Source organism: Haliotis rufescens, unplaced genomic scaffold, assembly GCF_023055435.1.
Source record: "Haliotis rufescens isolate VD_foot unplaced genomic scaffold, xgHalRufe1.0.p SCAF_21, whole genome shotgun sequence".
Taxonomy (NCBI): Eukaryota; Metazoa; Mollusca; class Gastropoda; order Lepetellida; family Haliotidae; genus Haliotis; species Haliotis rufescens.
Window position 1 is genome coordinate 2,767,265 of NW_025963902.1, and position 24,788 is coordinate 2,792,052.

At 40.1% G+C, this 24,788-nt stretch overlaps 2 protein-coding genes across 3 annotated transcripts in view; one reads left to right on the forward strand and one right to left on the reverse strand.

The window, feature by feature from the left end:
- Positions 1–15,238: 15,238 nt before the first annotated feature.
- On the reverse strand, positions 15,239–19,353 carry LOC124128149. 2 transcript variants are annotated; one of them, XM_046491547.2, is made up of 5 exons: positions 19,106–19,353; positions 18,493–18,669; positions 17,641–17,751; positions 16,358–16,511; positions 15,239–16,068 (listed from the first exon to the last, which is right to left on the reverse strand). In XM_046491547.2, exons 1-5 carry the CDS (start codon positions 19,226–19,228, stop codon positions 15,971–15,973), a joined length of 663 nt encoding a protein of 220 aa, XP_046347503.1. In that variant the 5' UTR covers positions 19,229–19,353; the 3' UTR covers positions 15,239–15,970. The 2 variants fall into 2 exon arrangements, with proteins under 2 accessions (XP_046347503.1, XP_046347502.1); XM_046491546.2 differs by having other exon boundaries at positions 16,358–16,517; positions 19,106–19,347.
- The window catches only part of LOC124128151 (hemicentin-1-like), a 38,934-nt gene continuing 31,926 nt past the window's right edge, over positions 17,781–24,788 (forward strand). The window contains exon 1 of the mRNA XM_046491550.2: positions 17,781–17,893. The gene's annotated coding sequence lies outside the window, so the exon portion shown is untranslated. The remainder of the gene's footprint in view (positions 17,894–24,788) is intronic.

Genomic DNA, 24,788 nt, shown 5'->3' on the forward strand with positions numbered 1-24,788 from the left:
ACATAACTTTTGCATAGCGAACTTATTCAGGGTGTCATTTACATACAGTAGTGTTTTTTATTTCACAAGAGTTCACAAAACTGAAGTAACTGTTTATAACTTGACGCACATCATCAATGTACAGCACATTAAGATGACAACATCTAAATTTTCTGTGCATTCTTGCCACTTGTTGAACCAATGTCGTAGAAACTGTTATAATGTTAATGTTCAGTATACATTATAACGACGTGACAAACTTTAGCTGCATACATTAACACCTGAAATTAATGAATACTCAAAACTGTTCATTATCACTTATTGACATTTGTAACAGACTGCAAGAAATCCAACAACTTCAGCTTGGATCTCAAAGTCAGAAATTCATGATTCTATCATATTGTTCGTTATAGAACACACAAAATCTGTTACATGACTGTCAAACCTCTGTCAACTGACAGTCAAACACATTAAAGACAGAGTTCACTTTTCTCTGATGTAACACTGACAAGAATCACAGGTGACAGTTACTGTGCCATTGTCAGCATGAAAGTCAACACAACTACCACCTCACAGGTGCTTAAGTCTTCAGCAAACAACATTACAGTTAAGTAAGGATAAGAATTTATGGATGAACAACTTCTTTATTACAATTAAGAGCGACGTTTCGGTGTAGGCTCTAACACCGTTATCAAGCAAGTGAACCTACACCGAAACGTCGCTCTTAACAGTAATTAAAGAAGTTGTTCATCCATAAATTCTTATCCTTACTTAGTACTCCAACTTCCAAATGCCTATCAAAGAAGTAACAGTACAGTTACTCGTAATCACTTTTCAATCAGTCTAGACTTCATGACAGTCACAAATAAACAGTTTCCGTTAATGAGAATCGTTAGCAGTCTAAAAGTCATGACACACATTTCCACAGTCTTATCATGAATCAGAAGCAGTCCTTGCCATGGCAGAGAAGTAGAACCGATGATGACGTCCCGGGCGAGCCCCCATGATTTGTAACAGGTTTGATTCCATTAGGTGCTGAAATCCCATGAAACTGAAGCCAATGAAATGGAATAGATTAGATGAAATAATATGTTCACGTTCTTGATTTAGTACAAACAGTCTGCGCATGCGTTAAATAATCAAACGCCTTACATCAACAATTTCTACAAACAGTAGAACAGGACTGCCATCTGACATAATCAAAGATTGGTATGCTGGAATCATGTGAAGTGTTATGTGTAACTTTAGACCTTAACACATGAGATTTTTTAACACATAATACTTCTGAACACATTCACAATACTTCTCGTGAGCACATGATACAGTACTTAATACATCATAGTGTTGTTACTAGTACCTATCAGAACTGGCATCATAGTGTTGTGACTAGTACCTATCAGAACTGGCATCATAGTGTTGTGACTAGTACCTATCAGAACTGGCATCATAGTGTTGTGACTAGTACCTATCAGAACTGGCATCATAGTGTTGTGACTAGTACCTATCAGAACTGGCATCATAGTGTTGTTACTAGTACCTATCAGAACTGGCATCATAGTGTTGTGACTAGTACCTATCAGAACTGGCATCATAGTGTTGTGACTAGTACCTATCAGAACTGGCATCATAGTGTTGTTACTAGTACCTATCAGAACTGGCATCATAGTGTTGTGACTAGTACCTATCAGAACTGGCATCATAGTGTTGTTACTAGTACCTATCAGAACTGGCATCATAGTGTTGTGACTAGTACCTATCAGAACTGGCATCATAGTGTTGTGACTAGTACCTGTCAGAACTGGCATCATAGTGTTGTGACTAGTACCTGTCAGAACTGGCATCATAGTGTTGTGACTAGTACCTATCAGAACTGGCATCATAGTGTTGTGACTAGTACCTGTCAGAACTGGCATCATAGTGTTGTGACTAGTACCTGTCAGACCTGGCATCATAGTGTTGTGACTAGTACCTATCAGAACTGGCATCATAGTGTTGTGACTAGTACCTATCAGAACTGGCATCATAGTGTTGTGACTAGTACCTATCAGAACTGGCATCATAGTGTTGTGACTAGTACCTATCAGAACTGGCATCATAGTGTTGTGACTAGTACCTATCAGAACTGGCATCATAGTGTTGTTACTAGTACCTATCAGAACTGGCATCATAGTGTTGTGACTAGTACCTATCAGAACTGGCATCATAGTGTTGTGACTAGTACCTATCAGAACTGGCATCATAGTGTTGTGACTAGTACCTATCAGAACTGGCATCATAGTGTTGTGACTAGTACCTATCAGAACTGGCATCATAGTGTTGTGACTAGTACCTATCAGAACTGGCATCATAGTGTTGTGACTAGTACCTATCAGAACTGGCATCATAGTGTTGTGACTAGTACCTATCAGAACTGGCATCATAGTGTTGTGACTAGTACCTATCAGAACTGGCATCATAGTGTTGTGACTAGTACCTATCAGAACTGGCATCATAGTGTTGTGACTAGTACCTGTCAGAACTGGCATCATAGTGTTGTTACTAGTACCTGTCAGAACTGGCATCATAGTGTTGTGACTAGTACCTATCAGAACTGGCATCATAGTGTTGTGACTAGTACCTATCAGAACTGGCATCATAGTGTTGTTACTAGTACCTATCAGAACTGGCATCATAGTGTTGTGACTAGTACCTATCAGAACTGGCATCATAGTGTTGTTACTAGTACCTATCAGAACTGGCATCATAGTGTTGTTACTAGTACCTATCAGAACTGGCATCATAGTGTTGTGACTAGTACCTATCAGAACTGGCATCATAGTGTTGTGACTAGTACCTGTCAGAACTGGCATCATAGTGTTGTGACTAGTACCTATCAGAACTGGCATCATAGTGTTGTGACTAGTACCTATCAGAACTGGCATCATAGTGTTGTGACTAGTACCTGTCAGAACTGGCATCATAGTGTTGTGACTAGTACCTGTCAGAACTGGCATCATAGTGTTGTTACTAGTACCTATCAGAACTGGCATCATAGTGTTGTGACTAGTACCTGTCAGAACTGGCATCATAGTGTTGTGACTAGTACCTGTCAGAACTGGCATCATAGTGTTGTGACTAGTACCTGTCAGAACTGGCATCATAGTGTTGTTACTAGTACCTGTCAGAACTGGCATCATAGTGTTGTGACTAGTACCTGTCAGAACTGGCATCATAGTGTTGTGACTAGTACCTGTCAGAACTGGCATCATAGTGTTGTTACTAGTACCTATCAGAACTGGCATCATAGTGTTGTGACTAGTACCTATCGGAACTGGCATCATAGTGTTGTTACTAGTACGTATCAGAACTGGCATCATAGTGTTGTGACTAGTACCTATCAGAACTGGCATCATAGTGTTGTGACTAGTACCTATCAGAACTGGCATCATAGTGTTGTGACTAGTACCTATCAGAACTGGCATCATAGTGTTGTGACTAGTACCTATCAGAACTGGCATCATAGTGTTGTGACTAGTACCTATCAGAACTGGCATCATAGTGTTGTTACTAGTACCTATCAGAACTGGCATCATAGTGTTGTGACTAGTACCTATCAGAACTGGCATCATAGTGTTGTGACTAGTACCTATCAGAACTGGCATCATAGTGTTGTGACTAGTACCTATCAGAACTGGCATCATAGTGTTGTGACTAGTACCTATCAGAACTGGCATCATAGTGTTGTGACTAGTACCTATCAGAACTGGCATCATAGTGTTGTGACCAGTACCTATCAGAACTGGCATCATAGTGTTGTGACTAGTACCTATCAGAACTGGCATCATAGTGTTGTGACTAGTACCTGTCAGAACTGGCATCATAGTGTTTTGACTAGTACCTATCAGAACTGGCATCATAGTGTTGTGACTAGTACCTATCAGAACTGGCATCATAGTGTTGTGACTAGTACCTATCAGAACTGGCATCATAGTGTTGTGACTAGTACCTATCAGAACTGGCATCATAGTGTTGTGACTAGTACCTGTCAGAACTGGCATCATAGTGTTGTGACTAGTACCTGTCAGAACTGGCATCATAGTGTTGTTACTAGTACCTGTCAGAACTGGCATCATAGTGTTGTGACTAGTACCTATCAGAACTGGCATCATAGTGTTGTGACTAGTACCTATCAGAACTGGCATCATAGTGTTGTTACTAGTACCTATCAGAACTGGCATCATAGTGTTGTTACTAGTACCTATCAGAACTGGCATCATAGTGTTGTGACTAGTACCTATCAGAACTGGCATCATAGTGTTGTTACTAGTACCTATCAGAACTGGCATCATAGTGTTGTGACTAGGACCTATCAGAACTGGCATCATAGTGTTGTGACTAGTACCTATCAGAACTGGCATCATAGTGTTGTGACTAGTACCTATCAGAACTGGCATCATAGTGTTGTGACTAGTACCTATCAGAACTGGCATCATAGTGTTGTGACTAGTACCTATCAGAACTGGCATCATAGTGTTGTGACTAGTACCTATCAGAACTGGCATCATAGTGTTGTGACTAGTACCTATCAGAACTGGCATCATAGTGTTGTGACTAGTACCTATCAGAACTGGCATCATAGTGTTGTGACTAGTACCTGTCAGAACTGGCATCATAGTGTTGTGACTAGTACCTGTCAGAACTGGCATCATAGTGTTGTGACTAGTACCTGTCAGAACTGGCATCATATTGTTGTGACTAGTACCTGTCAGAACTGGCATCATAGTGTTGTGACTAGTACCTGTCAGAACTGGCATCATAGTGTTGTGACTAGTACCTATCAGAACTGGCAAGGTCATCTAAATAATAATTCACAACTGGAATGAAGAACTAATTTCCTGGAAATATCAACCAAGATGAACAATTTCAACATAGGAATAATAAAGAGAATTGTTATCAACATTAACTGTTTCCAATATGACCTTTCAGGTAACTGTCTGTAAACTATGCTGACTTAAGCATAATTAACAGGAAGATATTTCTTTAACATTTATACACATTGAAACAGACGTATTTTCCACATTAATGACATTATGAATAAACTCATCGATGATAATTTCTATGACACATAATACTCTGAAGTTTCAGAATCATCTCTCCTTAATTGGAATGCAACTGTTATTCCTGTGCAAAGATAATTATTTCTTAACCTCACAATTATTCTGTAACAATGCTGTAACCCTTATACATGTATCAACAAAGAGACTACTGCTCAAACATATTTATCAACATTAGACAAATGAATACTTTCATGTGCGAAAAGCGTGGGAAAACTTTCTAATTCACTTAACAATGCAAAACGCACTTATCTACGAGAATATCCTGATCAAACCCCTTTAGGACCACAGTTAGGAATAAACTGAAGTGATTCTACACTTAGTAGTAACTATTGATCAAGGCTCAAGCTTTAGTTAACTTACATTGGCGGTTGTTTACTTCCGCTGTGGCCAAGGGACGTTACTCCCTACATAGACTCACTCTGCGTTACCTTACCCGCTAAAATACCATTCTGACAAAATTACTTTGTACTAAGGCATCAACGACACCGTATTCAATGCGAAAACTATCAAACAACTAGTTCTCCTCCATCTCATGTCTAAACTAGCACGATATAACAATTACTATTTTCAGAAACATCGATCTGCGACTGAAAACTATGGCGGCAACGAACAGACGTTTTGCCGATGACGGGCTTGCTGACTTCTAAAACTTAATTTCCAGACTTACTGTGGTATGATACATACATAAAAAACATACAACATGATCCATGGGGGACAAGGGGAATGTGTTTCTGTGCATCGATTCCTCACCTGAAGGCAATGAAATCGAATAGATAAGATGAACAAATATCTTCACGTTCATGATTTAGAACAAACAGTCTGCGCATGCGTAATACGCACATGTCATTCAGGTACTGTTTACCGAAACAAATTATGCAATCATATTAAGCTTCTGGTGAATAAACATTTCCTTAAAACCTGATAATAATCAAATCTGTTCTGAGAAAAGCATAAATCAACTGTAGGGGTTTCAATCTCAGTATACGTAATAACTGATGATCTGCCATGATAGTTATCCTACTATCATAAGACAACTTAGTCTGTATTTACAATAGCCACATGATTATACCTGTAGAAAATATTCAAACTAATTCAAATCAGTAGAAATTATCCATATTCATCCATATAAGTAGGAAATATCTGCATAAGTATCCACATACGCCATGTAGACATGGAAAGTGCTTGAGGGCATGAAACTGGAAACCACTTATTTGATTGTTTCTAATGACGTTTCAGACCTACTTCTTGCCCTTTCATGAGTGACATAATATGTATATTACCAGTTTAATTTCATACTGAATCGAGGTCATCGTCCTATGTCGACATAATATTAATTCTAAATCCGGAAGCTGAGGGACGACCATTTGATATTCTTGAGGGGAGGACTGTGATTTTGTATCGAGATTAGATATGTTTCAGCTGCAGCCACAATATCAGACATTGTACATGTTTTAACTAAAACCACGAGCCTGATTTTTTACAAGAAAAACACCTTGCAAAGGTGTAATTTTTGTGGCAGGCAATCTTTTTTTAACAGAAGCATAATTACTTTGTTTAAGACTTTTCGGGGACAATGTATGTTACTTCACAGAACATCCAATAATCGGTCAATAATATACGTGCTAGTAGTGTTAGGTGTGGTGGTGTTAGTGATGGACGTGCTAGTAGTGTTTGATGTGGTGTGAGTGATATTACTATCGATTCAGCACAAGTCACTGCGTCCAAGGTTGGGAAAGACCTTGGTGTGTGGACTGAATCAGACCTCTCCATGGAGGCACAAGTAGACATAACACACATAACAACCAAGTCGCATTTCAAATTCTAAATATGGACGGAATGTTGAAATTTTCTCACTATCTACTTAAATATAACAGTACAGACATATGTGCTTTTATAACAATCCACGTATTTCTGCTTGATTTATGGCCCTGATTAGCTATTGGATCCCCCGCCCCCAGGCCATGTTATCGAAACAAATAGCAAATAACACCGCTCAATAGCGCTGAGTAGTACGTACTTCCTAAAAGGCAATAGTGTTTTCCTAAAAACAACGCTTATATCAATGCTTATTCTGTTTGCGGAGTAGATGTCATCAAAGTGGAAGTCCTCACCCAAGCAATGGTAATACTACCGGATGTCAATTATGTAATTTCTAGTTCTTGGATGACATATTGTTCTCAGTAACCGTAATGTGGAAATAGATAGTTGATTGGTTTTATATTCAAGTTGGCATTTCCGCTATTCAAAGTGTTCAGTGAGGCCGTCTTATCAACAGTCATTTCTAAGACATAAATGCAAAGTATAATTGCCGTATTCGACGTATGTAAGCGCCCCGCTCTAATAAACGCCCACGGCAATATTTGCTAATATATTGGCTAGTAAACAATCCGTATAAGCATCCCTTCCGATTGATTAATGTACACAAGACTTATTTATTCGTGTATAATAAGCACTCGCTATATGCACACTTAATTATGGGCAATTAAATTCGGGAAAAATATATCTGTCGTACATAAACATTTACGGCTGTCAGCATAAACCACGAAATTCATCTTTCAACTCAACTTTTTTTACACCAAAATAATATTCTAATTTTGACAGCGCCCTGGGCGCTTATTACGTCGAATGCGGTAATTAAGTCTACGCCTATTTGTTTGCATTTATTATTAACTCTAACGTTAACTTCAAGATTTACAGTACATACTATTCAAAAGAAGTTAAAGAACACTCGATTCCTTCATATGACTATGGTTAGTCATTAGAAGAAGCGATAGAGCAAGAAAGCGATAAAGCGAGAAAGCGATAGAGCGAGAAAGCGATAGAGCGAGAAAGCGATATTTCCCATAATGCCGTACATTAAAACGGTTTTTGCTGACATTTAGTTATCCATTCCTGTAATTCTCACCGCTATTTTGCCTCTTATGATTAGATTTTTTAAACATCTTGTAGTAGATAAATATGTTACAAAATGCACACGTAATTTTTTCTCGTTTAGCTTGTATATTTTCTTGTAGTGTAATAAATAAGCAAGATTCACATAATACAGATGGTCACTGTTCATATTTTCATTTTGTTCATAGTATCCTCCCCTCATTCCTCCATCAATCTTAAAACTGATAAAAAGAAGATCATATATTGACAAATAATTGTCAGTTTTATTAGCCAGTTTGTATTGTTTACAACGTCCAAAGAATTATTTTTTTCGGTCATTAGATTTGGAATTGAAGCCGAATATGTGCTCGTCCGATTTCGGGATCATAATTATGTTCATTAAGTTGCATGCACATTATGCAAACAAAAGATGTATATGTACACAGTTATGTTTCCCTTACAAAATACAGATGAATTAGATATATGTCTCTACCTTAAGTCACATATACGACTTTCGAGAGCGTCATTAACCCGTAACCCCATTTTCGAGAGCGTCATTAACCCGTAACCCAATTCCTTGGACAACAGAAAAGAAATGCGTCATAAATAAAAAAATTAAACAACTCGTTTCTTATAATGACTTTCGATCAAACTGTCTTCGGGAATTAAATTTAATGCTAAAGTGCTTGTAAAATATAGTTTAACTTTCCCGCCAGAAGAGACTAGATATCCAATTGTAGTATAGGCTCAGACAGGAATATACATATTTATGAAGCAATTCTCTATCCATTTAAACTGTATGGTTAACAATTGTGCGTTCTGATGTGAGTTCTGTAGTTATCTACTACCTTTTTACACAGACAATGAGTCGGACACACACACAAACACACACACACACACACACACACACACACACACACACACACACACACACACACACACACACACACACACACACACACACACACACACACACATACATAATTTTGACAAAACTATACTTAAGATATACATAACATATTATAATGATAGCTGATTCAATATATGTTATAGATAATAATAGTAATGCATTTCATATTGTTATCAACCTTAACTATGTGGCCACACTAATTATGTCTCTCCATATGTGTAGTTAACACAAGTACACATATCAACTGTGGTAACGCCATAGCGACTGGGGCAGTGGGGTAGCCTAGTGGTTAAAGCGTTCGATCGTCAAGCCGAAGACCCAGTTCGATTCCCCACATGGGTACAATGTGTGAAGGCCATTTCTGGAGTTCCCCGTGATATTACTGGATTATTGTTAAAAGCGACGTGAAACCATTCTCACTCACTCACTCACAGCGGTGTTGATCAAATTACTATATGCAAGTACATATATTTGCAGATTTGCACAAGACAAGAAACACAATTCAAGTTAAACATACATCAAATGTCAAAAAGAACATTTACGGACAACCTTATGACACACTGTAACATCATATACTACCGAAAACTAGTTATAGAACATCCAAAATTAAAAGATTGTATTTTTGCAAAACAATCAGCCATGACTAATTAACCATAGTCTTCTTAACTTATATATATTGTATATATTTAGATTTTAACCTGATTTATTTAGAGCGTATTGCCATGATCTGCCACGCGCTTTCGGCGAGATGGTCACATACAACTGGAAAGGGCCATAAATAAATCAATTACATTTTACGCAAAAATCGGTGGATTGTTTTAAAATCATCTACGTCTCTACAGTTAAATTATGTTTTAATTAAATAGTGAGAAAAGTTCAACATTACCTCCCAATTGCAGCAGATTTCACATGCGGCCCTTTAGTGGTCAAGAGGGGATATTGCTTAACCGCGAGAAAGCGATAGAGCGATAAAGCGATAAAGCGAGAAAGCGAGAAAGTGATAAAGCGAGAAAGCGATAGAGCGAGAAAGCAATAAAGCGAGAAAGCGATAGAGCGAGAAAGCGAGAAAGCGATGTCCCCTCTCGGCCAACATACTTTGCATAACCTTTAAGTGCTTTCAAAATCAAGCTACCGGATCTCTTACTGAAGTCGTTACAGCATACATCCCTGCAAGATCACTCCGTTCTCACAACCAGCTCTTACTACAAGTCCCAAAGTTCAAACTGTCTTCGTGTGGACAAATGTCTCACATCTTCAAATTACACTCTGCGAGACTTTCAAGTCACAACTAAAAACGTATCTCTTTCGAAGTGTCTACAACTTGCTATCATTTCTCTCTTATTTCAGTGCAGTGTATTGGAGTGTGTGGACAATTGCGCTTTACAAGTGGCATTAATATATGATTATTTTTCAATATGATACTGTATCCATGTCATATCCATTTATACAGTAGTACACATTATTACAAATATTGCAATAGTTACGACATGAAAATAAATAATGTCTGCGATCGTCATAATGATATACACAAGGCCACGTAGAAGACTCATGAATATGTCTGTGATGTGTGTGTGTGTGTCTCTGTGTGTCTGTGTGTGTGTGTGTCTGTGTGTGCGTGTCTGTGATGTGTGTGTGTGTCTGTGTGTATGTCTCTGTCTGTGTGTGTGTGTCTGTGTGTGCGTGTGTGTTTGTTTGTGTGTGTGTGCGTGTCTGTGATGTGTGTGTGTCTGTGTGTGCGTGTCTGTGATGTGTGTGTGTGTGTGTGTGTGTGTGTGTGTGTGTGTGTGTGTGTGTGTGTGTGTGTGTGTGTGTGTGTGTGTGTGTGTGTGTGTGTGTGTGTGTGTGTGTGTGTGTGTGTGTGTGTGTGTCTGTGTCTGTGTGTGTGCATTTACATCACTGCATCCTATACTGAGGCGGGGGTGGATAATTTGACAGAAACGGATACTATAGTCTATTGAGCCTATACTTCATAGTAAGATTACAGTTCAAAAATACGAAGGGGGCACGGGTGACCTAGTCGTCTTGGGCGCCTCGATTCGCTGTGCGGAGTTGCGTCCCTTGGGCATGCCAGAAACCTATGATTGTGGGTTCGAATCCCGTTTCGCCCCGATTATGTTTCTAGGTTTGTCAGCACCATACCCGTGCTCGTGGTTTTCACCGAAGTGGTAAACGTCTGGGACCTGCATCACTTCGGTCTCTTCCACACTAAGCTGACACGCCACGATATAACTGGAACAATGTTAAAAGCGGCGTAAAACCCAACTCACTCCAAAATCTGTGTACCTTTTCATTAAATGTTCCTGGTATAATCTAAGCTCTGTCAACGTGGTAAATAAATGTATTCGTTTTGGTGACAGAAACGTCTCCGACTGACCTACTTTGGGTTTTCCTCTGACAGTATGACATGCCATGATGTAATATTGTTACAAAAACAATAATCACTATTTTTTCGTATCTGGGAACAATGGAACACGTTAACCCCCACGTGACAAACATGCACGTGTCTCAAGCCCATAACTCAATTGATAACTAGATTATACAGTGTTCTTTCTGCCCAACACAACGTCTGGGTAACCCATCAATCACGTGAAGTAGAATTGTCCCGTTCATCAAACAGAGTTTTCTTTATGTGTTTAAGTTGCAATGACATAAACTATTAAATTGATATAATGAGGCCTAACAAATTGTGCATATTTAGTGAGTGAGTGAGTGAGTGAGTGAGTGAGTGAGTTGTGTTTAACGCCGCTTTTAACATTATTCCAGTTATATCGTGGCGTGTCAGCTTAATGTGGGAGGAAAGTGATGCAGGTCGCAGACGTTAACCACTTCGGTGAAACCCACGAGCACGGGTATGGTGCTGACAAACCTAGAAACATAATTGGGGCGAACCGGGATTCGAACCCACAATCATAGGTGTCTGGCGTGTCCAAGGGACGCAACTCTGCACAGCGAATCGCGGCGCCTTAGACGACTGGGCCACCCGTGCCCCCTGTGCATATTTAGACATTGAAAATGAAAGAATCATAACATTGACGGGAGGGATGATAAAATAATAACAAATGGTCTGAATATTTAAATGAAAATGTTTTCAATAAAGCGACAAAACCCTTTCCGTATTCATACGTAATCCATGCCAAAACAGAATCCATTGTACGATTCTGACTTTGTCATGAGCATGTGTTTATGAATCACTATCCAATAGTGATGATACCAGGTGTTCGCGAAAAGGTGAGCGTATCCTGTCCCACCTGAGGCATCCGTCACAAAACACATGCAAAGGCGAAGCTTGGAGTATAAATGGCGTGAAACAGATCCAGGTTCCCTTTCCTAAAAATAGGCCTTGGTATGTCACCGTTTTACCTGATAGTTCAACGCTCATAACTTGCGTCAAGTTGGGCTTTTTCATTCCACGACATGCTGACATACCGTCAGACAAGATACAGCCATCATGAATACAATAATAGAGTTGCTGAAATCTGTATAATTACCACCACAACTCTTTCCAACATTCGATATGAGTTTTCAGGCATTATACAATGGTTCATTTATACCAGGTGTTGACTAATTATTTTTGCGAACACCTGCTCATCACTGATTTTCAGCGATCAATTTTGCCTTTTACTCCAAATGGAGTGAGTGAGTGACTGAGTTTGGTTTTACGCCGCTTTTAGCAATATTCCAGCAATATCACGGCGGGGGACACCAGAAATGGGCTTCACACATTATACCCATGTCGGGATTCGAACCCGGGTCTTCGGCGTGACGAGCGAACGCTTTAACCACTAGGCCACCCGACCGCCCCTACTCCAAATGGAAACTGTTTCGGGAGATAATCGAGACTGATTTTTCTCTGGCGTTGTTGTTTTATATTAACTTGACAATAATTCTTAACCATCCACAAGCTTCTTGATAAGAGGTGACATTGATCTGTCGGCATAGAAGGGTAACACAAAGCAATTCAGCTTTAGTCTTTATTTGCATCTCACAATCTACAGTGTAAGTATCAACATGTAAAATGTACATGAAAATAGTTTTTATAAGAGTGATTTGACCTGCTTAGTTTAAGAAATGGATGTGAAATCTTTCATAGGTGTTCAGTCGAATGTGAATTACTACGTTTTTTGCAATATTTACATCGTTTGGAACAATTGCACAGATGAGGCAAATATACTCAACAACAAAAGTTCCTGTGACACCAATATTTTAGTGTATTTTTCAAACAAGTAAAGTTTGGTTTTCAATATTGTAGTACATGTATGGAATCAAGTCACAAAAACGCAACTGCTACAGAAAAGCATGCATTCCATGCATAAGTTGACTTTAATGCAAGTCCCTTGCATTTCACTACCCAAGAATGGGTATAAAAACATGTACGTTAACGGGATTCCATATGCGGTGTTTAGCATCGTGCTGACAACAACCACTCAGAAATATAACAAAATTACGCAATTATTCAACATTACGAAATGCCACGCCTGTCCGAAAATGAGCGTCTGCGAGCGTCTGAGGTATGCTTGAAGCAGGATCGAGTCAACGTGATGTTGCAAGACAATTTAACGTTTACAGAAACACCATTTGGTGTTTATGGCAACGTTGACAACAGACGAATGCAGTCACAGACCATCCTCGGAGTGGCAGGCCACGCGTAACCAATAATCGACAAGACAACTGGATTCGAACAACACGAAATCAATTCCAGCCAGCAACAGTGACTGCAAGAAGCATCCCTGGCCTTCGACGAATATCTTCCCAAACCGTACGTCGTCGCCTCAGATGTGCAGGGATTGTCGCCAGAAGACCCGCCAGACGTCCCATTTTGACAGGAACCACCGTCAAGCACGTCTACAGTGGTGCAGATAGCGTCTACGCTGGACGGCCATGCCGTGGGGACAAGTTCTATTCACTGACGAGTCACGTTTTCACCTCAGCCACAGAAATGGACGGATTCGAGTGTACCGACGTCGAGGTGAACGTTAAGTCAATCATTGTGTCATGGAAGAAGATCGGTTCGGGGGCGGCAGCGTTATGGTATGGGGTGGCATAACAGCAAGACAGAGGACCCGTTTGATAGTGGTAGAGGGAAATCTCAATGGACAGCGCTACCGCGACGAGATCATCGGCCCTGTTGTTCTACCGTTTTTGCGTCGTCATGGTCCAGGCATTACCTTTCAACGTGACAACGCCCGACCTCATATGGCTCGACTTGTTCAGGATTCTCTTTAACAAAACAACGTGAATGTCATCCCCTGGCCGGCTCGCTCCCCTGATCTCTCACCAATCGAGCACATGTGGGATGAGATGGATCGGCGCCTTCGACGTCAACCACGTATTCCACAGACACTCCAGGAAATTCGAAACATGCTGCAGCAGATATGGACAGATATCCCACTTTATGCGACGCCTGGTCCATTCCATGAGACGAAGATGTGTTTCTTGCGTTGCAACCAGAGGATGACACACACGCTATTGATTTGTAAATTGACATTTTGGCATGTTCATGTTTGTAATGAAATCACGCATTTTCTGAAGCCAGTATGGCAAATTAAACCATTTGAACACTTACGGGAGTCTTTTATCTATTGCAAACCCAATTTGTTACAGAAAAAAAACATAACTTTGCATCAAATCTTATTCAATGTCACAGGAACTATTGTTGTCCAGTAAATGTGTCGGCAAGTCTCTTGTTAGTCATTGAGTAAGTGTTTTGGCTTTTTTTCAACACGAACAAGTTTTTTACCCCTGGAGTGTGTGTGTGTGTGTGTGTGTGTGTGTGTGTGTGTGTGTGTGTGTGTGTGTGTGTGTGTGTGTGTGTGTGTGTGTGTGTGTGTGTGTGTGTGTGTGTGTGAGTATGTTTTTACGCCGCTTTTAGCAATATTCCAGCAATATCACGGCGGGGGACACCAGAAATGGGCTTCACACATTGTACCAATGTCTGGAATCGAACCCAGGTCTTCGGCGTGACGAGCGAACGCTTTAACCACTAGGCTACCCGACCGCCCTTAACCCGTGGAAATTTGGTCAGGAGATGACCGTATCGATATGTGGTGAATAGGTCTCCTTTGTTCAAGTACTTGTCCATAGCTATATTTAGCTTTAAGGTGCATTGCAATCGGCATATACTATTTTATGTCACACAACTGCTCATGGCCATGAGTTAAAACTCGGCGCGGAAATGGAAAGAAGGATTCCTGGTTCAGTCCTATTAGCATACCAAATTACTTTCAAACTTTTCAGTGTAATTATCATACCTGGTTCAGTCCTATTAGCACACCCGGTTACTTTTAAACTTTCGAATTGGACATTTCAGTGTTATTATCATACAGTGCCCTTTACATTTCAAAGAACACACTGTTTCAAACAAAGAAGAGACAAACAACCGTGATAGGGAGTAGGTCAATATTTAATTGACAATAAATTCTTCATATGTTAAAACAATGTAGAAAAACCTCCCTAACTAAAAATGTACAACATCACATCATAACTTAAAAAACTAACAAACCCTTTCTCGCCTGCAGGTAGAAGACTGAGCGTCATGGGCGAGGCGGTGAGGCCTTAAGCTTACGGTAGCAAAAGCACGTACGGATCGTGACCCGAGCAGCGGATCGGCTGCGCTGTAGTGCTTACCGAGGTAAACCTAAAGAAAGCTTTACTTATTATTTACCACAAAACACTATCGGCAACTGACGCTGTGTCTCGTGAAGGTAGATATTACACCTTCTCTGGGTTCTGTACATTTACATCTTAATGCATATATCTCGAAAACCCGATTGCCTCAATGCTTCACAAGACCTGTCGCTGTTATGTGTACCAAGAACATTCTATCGCATAAATATAAATTACCACCGAAAGACCACCAACTTCATCGACACCGCAAACGTGATCATAAACTGTATAACTTTGCACGACTTTTGGTTCTTTTTGCAAATATGGTCACGTTCGTCTCTATTATAACGTAAACACAATCTTTAAACGCTGCTCATCCTTTGTAACTGAAACATCGCTCATAAGGTCAAATTTTATAACTGGGCCTGTTTTAACAGTATTACCACACACCCACAACGCATCAGATATCATTCACACACAGTTCACAGGTGAATGTGACCCTCTGTCATCTTCATGACAAGGCATTTAACGTGGAACTGACGTAGATGGTGACGCGTCCTCCGACAGCTAGTAAAGTTAATGGAAACTTATCTAGGGTGTCTGTCATATCTGAAACGCAAAAACATGTCGTGTTGTACTCGGGCAGAGAAATGAACGATGTCACGATTATAGTGTTTATACATCCATTGTATGTTTTGAATAACAATATTTTGTCTTTCGATCTTAGAGTATTGAATGTTTGGAGTACATTTACTGTACAAAATATAGAAAATTAAGTAACGTTTTCCTTTGCAACATATGCTTAGTACGGTTGTGGCAGGTGTTAATTGTTTTTACAAATATCTGAATAAAGGAAAACGCTGTATAGAGATTGCGTTTTATAACATAAAACACTCACTTGTCGCAGGTGCTGTTGCATTGAGGATATCCATGTTGAGGCATTTCCTGGCAAGATAAGGGCTGGCAGTCTGAAAGGCTTCTCTCTCTACAGGGGTCATGGCAATGTCTGACGTCATCGCAAACTGGCCAATTTCAACTGTCTCATTCAACCTCTGTTTCTGAGCAAAAAAAGGTGAAATAAGTGCCTGTGAGATTAAGAAGACGTTCAAGACACCAATGGCGTAGGAATACGTAGAGTAAAACATGTCTGTAAGGAAATGCACCAATGTCTAAGCTAATTGTATCGGATTCAGTCGTCAAGTGTACACTTTCTCAACAGACAGACAGTGGCTGTGAGATTAAGAAGACGTTCAAGATACCAATGGGGCAGTAAAAAATGTCTGCAATGAAATGCACCAATGTCTAAGTTAATTGTATCGGATTCAGTCGTCAAGTGTTCACTTTCTGAAAAGACAGAGTGGCTGTGAGATTAAGAATACGTTCAAGATACCAATGGGGAAGTAAAAAATGTCTGCAATGAAATGCACCAATGTCTAAGCTAATTGTATCGGATTCAGTCGTCAAGTGTACACTTTCTCAACAGACAGACAGTGGCTGTGAGATTAAGAATACGTTCAAGATACCAATGGGGAAGTAAAAAATGTCTGCAATGAAATGCACCAATGTCTAAGCTAATTGTATCGGATTCAGTCGTCAAGTGTACACTTTCTCAAACGACAGACAGTGGCTGTGAGATTAATAATACGTTCAAGATACCAATGGGGAAGTAAAAAAATGTCTGCAATGAAATGCATCCATGTTTACAGTTAATTTTATAAGATTCAGTCATCAAGTGTACATCGTAACATCGTTGTGTTTCATCGTAACTCGAGGACATAATGTCTTCTAATTTTTTCAGACACAGGTTTGTCTTGCCAGGACTGAGGTATATACAGACTGACGCGACTATACTTTTAACGAATGCGTGGGTCTTTTTAACGACCCGCAAAGGTTCTTATAGTGATCTGTTTTCCAGGAGCGGCATTTATATAAACAATTGTTTGCTTACCGATCCGAATTTGAAATAATAATAATTAAAAACAATATATTTAAAGCATGTGATGGCAGACAACAGGAATAGCACGGACAAAGATGTCCCTACATCTGCAACCTCAGTCCTATCTCTACAACTGCCCGACTCCAAACATCAACCACCACCACCCACCTCCCAGACACCCCCCCACCCCCCACCCCCAGACACACAACCCCATCCCTCACCCCGCCCCTCAACACACAACTCACCTTCCTGGCCAGTATGTCAGTCATGGTGGTATTGAAGTCCTCGGTGATATTTCCTGGGAGGACGATGCACTTCCGGCTCCCTGACACGTAGGCTTTAGTCACCACCATGTCCTGTAGCAAACAGAATTGTCATTTCCATGTTACCAACGTTTTAGGTGAAACACAAGCAACATTTGGGTACAATCAGCGTTTCTGCCAAAAGGGGGACCACGCCATCCTGTAGCCGTGGACCCAAGGATGTGGGACTTAACAGGTAGATATTCCCTTGTTCTGTCCTTATGGGTATTGCCAGGACCTTTGTAGGAACGAGCAAATGAAACATAAATAAACAGTCGTGATAGAGGGAAGTAAATACATGTAGAGAATACTTAGCTGCAGTTAATATCATGTTACTGAAATGAATTCAGTGTTATGACTTGGAAATAGAAAGAGATGTTTGTTTTAGCTTTATATAATGTTACTGGTTAAAATTTGGCTAGGAGACACGGGTGGTTCACTCGTGGTTGATATTTTAGCCCCTTGAATTACCCAGATGATAATTATATCGAGTTATTCATCGTCCGGAACAAGCGTTGTGCTGACTTGGATACTGTCGGTACAATATCCATTTATGTATGTATCCAACTTTGTACAGACCAAATAGAGGTCGAGATTTCACAGTTAATGGACTTTCATCCAACATCAAGCTGACGAGCCGTGATATAAATGAAATGCTGTTCACATCACACGTCAAACTGACGCGCCGCGATGTAACTGATATACTGTTCACATCAAGCTGACGTGCCGTGATATAACTAGTGATAAATCAGAGTATGATCAGTTATTTCCAAATGAGGATGTGTATATACTCACGCTGCTGTAGTCGATGTAGGAGTAGGATCGTGTGATGTTCAAAGCTGTCAGCCGTCTGTCAGAGGATCGGAAAAATATTCTCTCTTTGGACTTCAAAATGGCTGCGACTTCCTTTACGGTTACGTTTGTATCGATGTCACGTGACCATCTACTTCTTAAAACCTTTTCTCGGCGACGCTGCAAATAAACAAGCAACTCAAGTGTGAATGTTGTATGTTAAAACTTAAATGTTTATCGACAACGTTTACATTAGCATCAATGCAACGGATGGATTTGCAGTGATACATAGAAATGTCGAGGCATCGTGTCAATAATTACATTAGACGAGATGATTGTACCTGTTTCTCCTATAGTTGTTTGTCGCCTCAGTCAGCAGCAGTGAAGCGATATCGCGGCAATGTACTGATGGTGTATTATTCCTCCCCGTAATCGCTGCATGTTTGTGTGCAGAGATTTACGATTACTATATTTAGCGCAAAATTATCTCCTGGAAACATCCCCATTCCAAGGTTTTAAAAAATGAGAAATCAGATGGTTATGTCCAAAGAGTTATTACCGAGATAAAGGATTGGAAAATCATAAGAAGAATTATTGAAAACATAAAGATCTTTACCTGTTGCCGAGTTTGACCTTGAACCATACAGCTGCATAACACAAGCCCCAACATGACTGCCAGTGTTGCCGTCACCCTCATGGTTGTGTGAGATGAAGTCACGACTGAACCTGCCTTGAACATTTATAGCGCCCCGACTTGACAATGGCGTTTGTTGCGATGACCAGAGGGCAGTTATGTCATTAAGTCTGGCCGGAACTGACACAGATATTTCAAAGGCACTCTTGACGTCACAATGTGTGTTTGTCAACTGCGTTTTCTCCATGAATGATTATTACGAGGCTATGCTGTGACGCAGGCGCAGTTAAATCTGTCATCATGTCTCACATAAGTTGTCCCATATCCTTTGAGCAATGGCAATGATTATTTCTTCTCACTTGTTAAATTAATTCATAATGCTACAAGTTTACAAGTGGGTTTTTTTCCAAAGCGATAAAATGGGGGATATTTGTTTAATAAATAAAAGACATTATCTTTTCAAACTGATGTTTCAACAATATACTTATTGTCTCTATATAGTTATATAAAGTAAGTGAGTGAAACATTCAACGTCGCAACGTCAGGAAGCGGAGAGAGCTAGTTATTAAACAATAGAAGTTTCTCAGCAAAGAACAACAGTTAGAAAGTAGGTGAAATATCACATATTTAAAATACAACAAACTAGATCAGGCGTAAAATGCATTTTAATAATTACACTAATAATCACATACAAATAGACGTGCTTGAATGATGTACCAGCAGGCTTGTGTTCCGGGAAGTTCTTTTGTTTCAAACATAACAGCCTCATGACTAATTCACCTCACACTTTAAGTTCAAATGTAAAATATTTTAATACACTTTTGAGATTTGGATAAGGTAAGTTAAAAAAGATACATTTTGTTGTAGTTTAAGGTACTTCTCTCACATAGACCAAATCATTTTGTCAGGCGTTGGCAGAAAAAAATCTTCAATATAAATATTGTATATTAAAAAAAAATCTCTTCTAAAAGCAAAGTCCATTGTATGATTTGACTATACCATAAGCATTTGTTAATAAATCATTATCAAATAGTGATGATACCAGGTGTTCGCGAAAACTGTTTATAATTCATTGGAGTAATAACACTGTACACTTATAGAAGTTAATATGCCAACATGTGTAATATGCATATACTTTTAATGGCGAGCTGCTGAAAGCAACTTCAGTTATTCTGACCACGGAATGCCTGGGAAATCCAACATTAGTTATTTTTGTCGCCCTAATACAGCACGTCGCTGCTTCCATTCAGTAGTATCAGTAGTACTTGTTTTCGCACCTGACTGACAAGTACAAACATTGTCATGCTCAACATCAATCACGAACAGAACATGTAGCTCGAGGCTCTACGAACTGTGCAGTGCGTCAAAGCACATGACCCACTCGCCTGTGACATGTCACGTACTGGCATAAGGGGCCGCACGTTTCAGAATAGGGATTAACACGTCAAACCTACTTTAGAGAACACTATAAGTGTATCATGACAGTGTGGGTACACGGAGGTCTAAAAGTATTAATATGTATAATTAAAAGTGATATCATAAGCAAATGGTCTAGTAGATGGAGCGTTTTCCTGGAGAGTGTAAGGTCCTGGTTCGATCCCGACTTCGTCATACCAAAACAACGTGAATGATGCTTGTTAGTACCCTGCCTGGCGCTCGGTATTAAGGGGATAAAACAAGGACTTGTCGGCTCGGAATGAGTACATGTGTCTGAATATTGGATCCATGTTAAATTGCGGCATGGTATTTCAGTGCGCTAGCACTATAAAACCTTCATCAATCCGTACAAGTACAAGAATACACATACACGTGCATGCTCGTCGCTTTATAAGTGCAATAATCATAAATGCAATATTAATCGTCATTTCACCTCACCTCACGTAACTGTGTGAACCAATGAGTGCATTTGCAAAATAAGAGACCTGTCACCCAATCATTGTTATAAATATAAATTTGCTGGTTGGTTGGTTAACGCCGCACTCAGTATCATTCCATTTATATGATGGCAGTCTGTAAATGTAGTGATTGACATCATGAGCATCGATCTATGCAAATGACATATGATAACACACACCAACCAAGTCCGCGAGCCTGTAGTCGCTTCTTACGACAAGTTGAACACCAATCCCAACCTGGATATTCACGCGGCACTAACTGTTTTGATATAGTGGGATATATACAAACACATTATCGGTTCAGAGCATGCATTGTGTATGCATGTACTGTAACTCTCCAGGCCGGAAGGCGTGTTTCTCGGTATATAGGTATCCACTGCATCTAGGAGCATCTGCCAGACATTGTCAAAACAAAACAACATGAAACAACGAAACACTGAAGAACTCATAAGCTACTAAAATATAATAAGGAAATAAAAACAAAATGTATGATGAAAAGAACATCCCGGTACTAACAAGGCCATTCAGCAACATGTTACAGTGACATTACACGGAGCTTAAAAAGGGGAGGATTTAAACAATTGGTATTTACAAATAAAAGCATTGTTTATATTCCGGTTCCATATTTGCAGTGACAGGGAAGTTACAGCAGTAATGAAAAAGTACTGATAACCTGTAAAAATACTACAATCATTACAATTCCGTGATAAACGTCTGATTGGTGTATTAAAGTAATCATATTCAAGCAACTGTATCACCGCTCAGGAATAACAGCACCCTTCAACCAGACAACCACAGTCAATCTTTGCGAAAAATGCATCAGATTCATAAATATGTATCCTGTATATATATTCTAACATATATTACTAATGCTTCATTCACTATTAAGCTGACAAAATATACACTTCTTGGTGTCTTATCGGCGTCCTATTGGTGTGTTATCGGTGTTTTAGTGGTGTAGTATCGGCGTCCTATTGGTGTGTTATCGGTGTTTTAGTGGTGTAGTATCGGCGTCCTATTTGTGTGTTATCGGTGTTTTAGTGGTTTAGTATCGGCGTCCTATTGGTGTGTTATCGGTGTTTTAGTGGTTTAGTATCGGCGTCCTATTGGTGTGTTATCGGTGTTTTAGTGGTGTAGTATCGGCGTCCTATTGGTGTGTTATCGGTGTTTTAGTGGTTTAGTATCGGCGTCCTATTGGTGTGTTATCGGTGTTTTAGTGGTGTAGTATCGGCGTCCTATTTGTGTGTTATCGGTGTTTTAGTGGTGTAGTATCGGCGTCCTATTGGTGTGTTATCGGTGTTTTAGTGGTGTAGTATCGGCGTCCTATTTGTGTGTTATCGGTGTTTTAGTGGTTTAGTATCGGCGTCCTATTGGTGTGTTATCGGTGTTTTAGTGGTTTAGTATCGGCGTCCTATTGGTGTGTTATCGGTGTTTTAGTGGTGTAGTATCGGCGTCCTATTTGTGTGTTATCGGTGTTTTAGTGGTTTAGTATCGGCGTCCTATTGGTGTGTTATCGGTGTTTTAGTGGTTTAGTATCGGCGTCCTATTGGTGTGTTATCGGTGTTTTAGTGGTTTAGTATCGGCGTCCTATTGGTGTGTTATCGGTGTTTTAGTGGTGTAGTATCGGCGTCCTATTGGTGTGTTATCGGTGTTTTAGTGGTGTAGTATCGGCGTCCTATTGGTGTGTTATCGGTGTTTTAGTGGTTTAGTATCGGCGTCCTATTGGTGTGTTATCGGTGTTTTAGTGGTGTAGTATCGGTGTCTTAATGGTGTCAAATTTGTGTCAGAAGACAGAACCTCGCTGTTCCGAACGTCACAATTCAGGTTCGAAACAAGTAGCTTGTCGATAATTGACATGAAATGAATGTTTCTAGTATGAAGCAATGTGATGCGATTGTGAAGTACAAAACAAGTATGGATTATAATGCATCTAATACTTAATGATGATGCAAGTCATTATATTGTAAATCATATTGTTGATTTAACAATACCCTGGTAAAATAACAGCATTGGTAACTGGCTTGACACATAGTACCTGTGTGGGGAATCGAACACAGGTTTTCGGCGTGACGCTTTAACCACTTGGCTATCCCTCCACCAATACTGTATTATAGATACGATCTTATAGTACACATTCTTGGAATGTCTCAAAACAAGAAATAGTTTCAAAGCAGACAGGGACGGTGTGAACAATGTATACAACAAAAGTTCCTGTGACATTGAATACGATTTAATGCAAAGCTATGATTTTTACCAAATCTGAAACTATTTCGGTTTGCAACAGATAAAAGACTCCTGTCAGTGTTCAAATGGTTTAATTTGCTATGCTGACTTCAGAAAATGCGTGATTTCATAAAAAAGCTGAACATGCCAAAATGTCAATTTACAAATCAATAGCGTGTGTGTCCACCTCTGGTTGCGACGCAAGCAACACATCTTTGTCTCATGGAATTGACCAGGCGTCGCACAAAGTCGACAAAGTTTCGAAGTTCCTGGAGTCTCTGAGGAACACGTGGTTGACGTCGAAGGCGCCGATCCATCTCATCCCACATGAGCTCGATTGGTGAGAGATCAGGGGAGCGAGCCGGCCAGAGGATGACATTCACGTTGTTTTGTTGAAGAGAATCCTGAACAAGTCGAGCAATATGAGGTCGGGCGTTGTCATGTTGAAAGGTAATGCATGGGCCATGACGACGCAAAAACGGTAGAACAAGAGGGCCGATGATCTCGTCTCGGTTTCGCTGTCCATTGAGATTTCTCTCTACCACTATCAAACGGGTCCTCTGTCTTGCTGTAATCACACCCCATACCATAACGCTGCCGCCCCCGAACCGATCTTCTTCCATGACACAATGATTGACGTAACGTTCACCTCAAAGTCGGTTCACTCGAATCCGTCCATCGCTGTGGCTGAGGTGAAAACGAGACTCGTCAGTGAACATAATTTGTCCACACTGCATGGCCGTCCAGCGTAGACGCTGTCTGCACAAGTGTAGACGTGATTGACGGTGGTTTCCTGTCAAAATGGGACGTCTTGCGGGTCTTCTGGCGACAATCACTGCACATCTGAGGCGACGACGTACGGTTTGTGAAGATATTCGTCTAAGGCCAGGGATGCTTCTTGCAGTCACTGTTGCTGGCTGGAATAGATTTTGTAGGTGTGTTGTTCGAATGCAGTTGTCTTGTCGATTATTGGTTACGCATGGCCTGCCACTCCGAGGATGGTCTTTGACTGCATTCGTCTGTTGCCAACGTCTCTCACGTTGACTCGATCCTGCTTCAAGCATACCAATGGCTCGCAGACGCTCATTTTTGGACAGGCGTGTCATTTCGTAATGTTGAATAATTGCGTAATTTTGTTGTTTTTCTGAGTGGCTGTTGTCAGCACGATGCTAAACAATGCATATGGAATCCCGTTAACGTACATGTTTCTATACCCATTCTTGTGTAGTGAAATGCAGGGGGCTTGCATAAAAGTCAACTTTTGCATGGAATGCATGCTTTTCCGTCGCAGTTGCGTTTCTGTGACTTGATTCCATACATGTACTACAATATTGAAAACCAAACTTTACTTGTTTGAAAAATACACTAAAATATTGGTGTCACAGGAACTTTTGTTGTTATGTCATAGTTTCATCTGCAACATTGATCTGTTATCGATCCCTTTTAGAGTATGCATAAGAAGTATATACCCTTCTTCTTCTTCTCTCTTCTCTTCTGCATATGCAGTATGTTGTTATAAAGTGATATGTGCACAGCAGTTTTGGAAA

What these genes read in the sequence shown, in the direction of transcription:
- LOC124128149 (XM_046491546.2), bottom strand. Translation starts at nt 19,228, where the DNA reads ATGTTCAAGGCAGGTTCAGTCGTGACTTCATCTCACACAACCATGAGG. An exon ending in AAGGTCAAACTCGGCAACAG is followed by an intron (nt 18,670 to 19,105) that starts GTAAAGATCTTT and finishes GTTTATTTGCAG; the next exon opens with CGTCGCCGAGAAAAGGTTTT. An exon ending in TGCAACAGCACCTGCGACAA is followed by an intron (nt 16,069 to 16,357) that starts GTGAGTGTTTTA and finishes TTTGCGTTTCAG; the next exon opens with ATATGACAGACACCCTAGAT.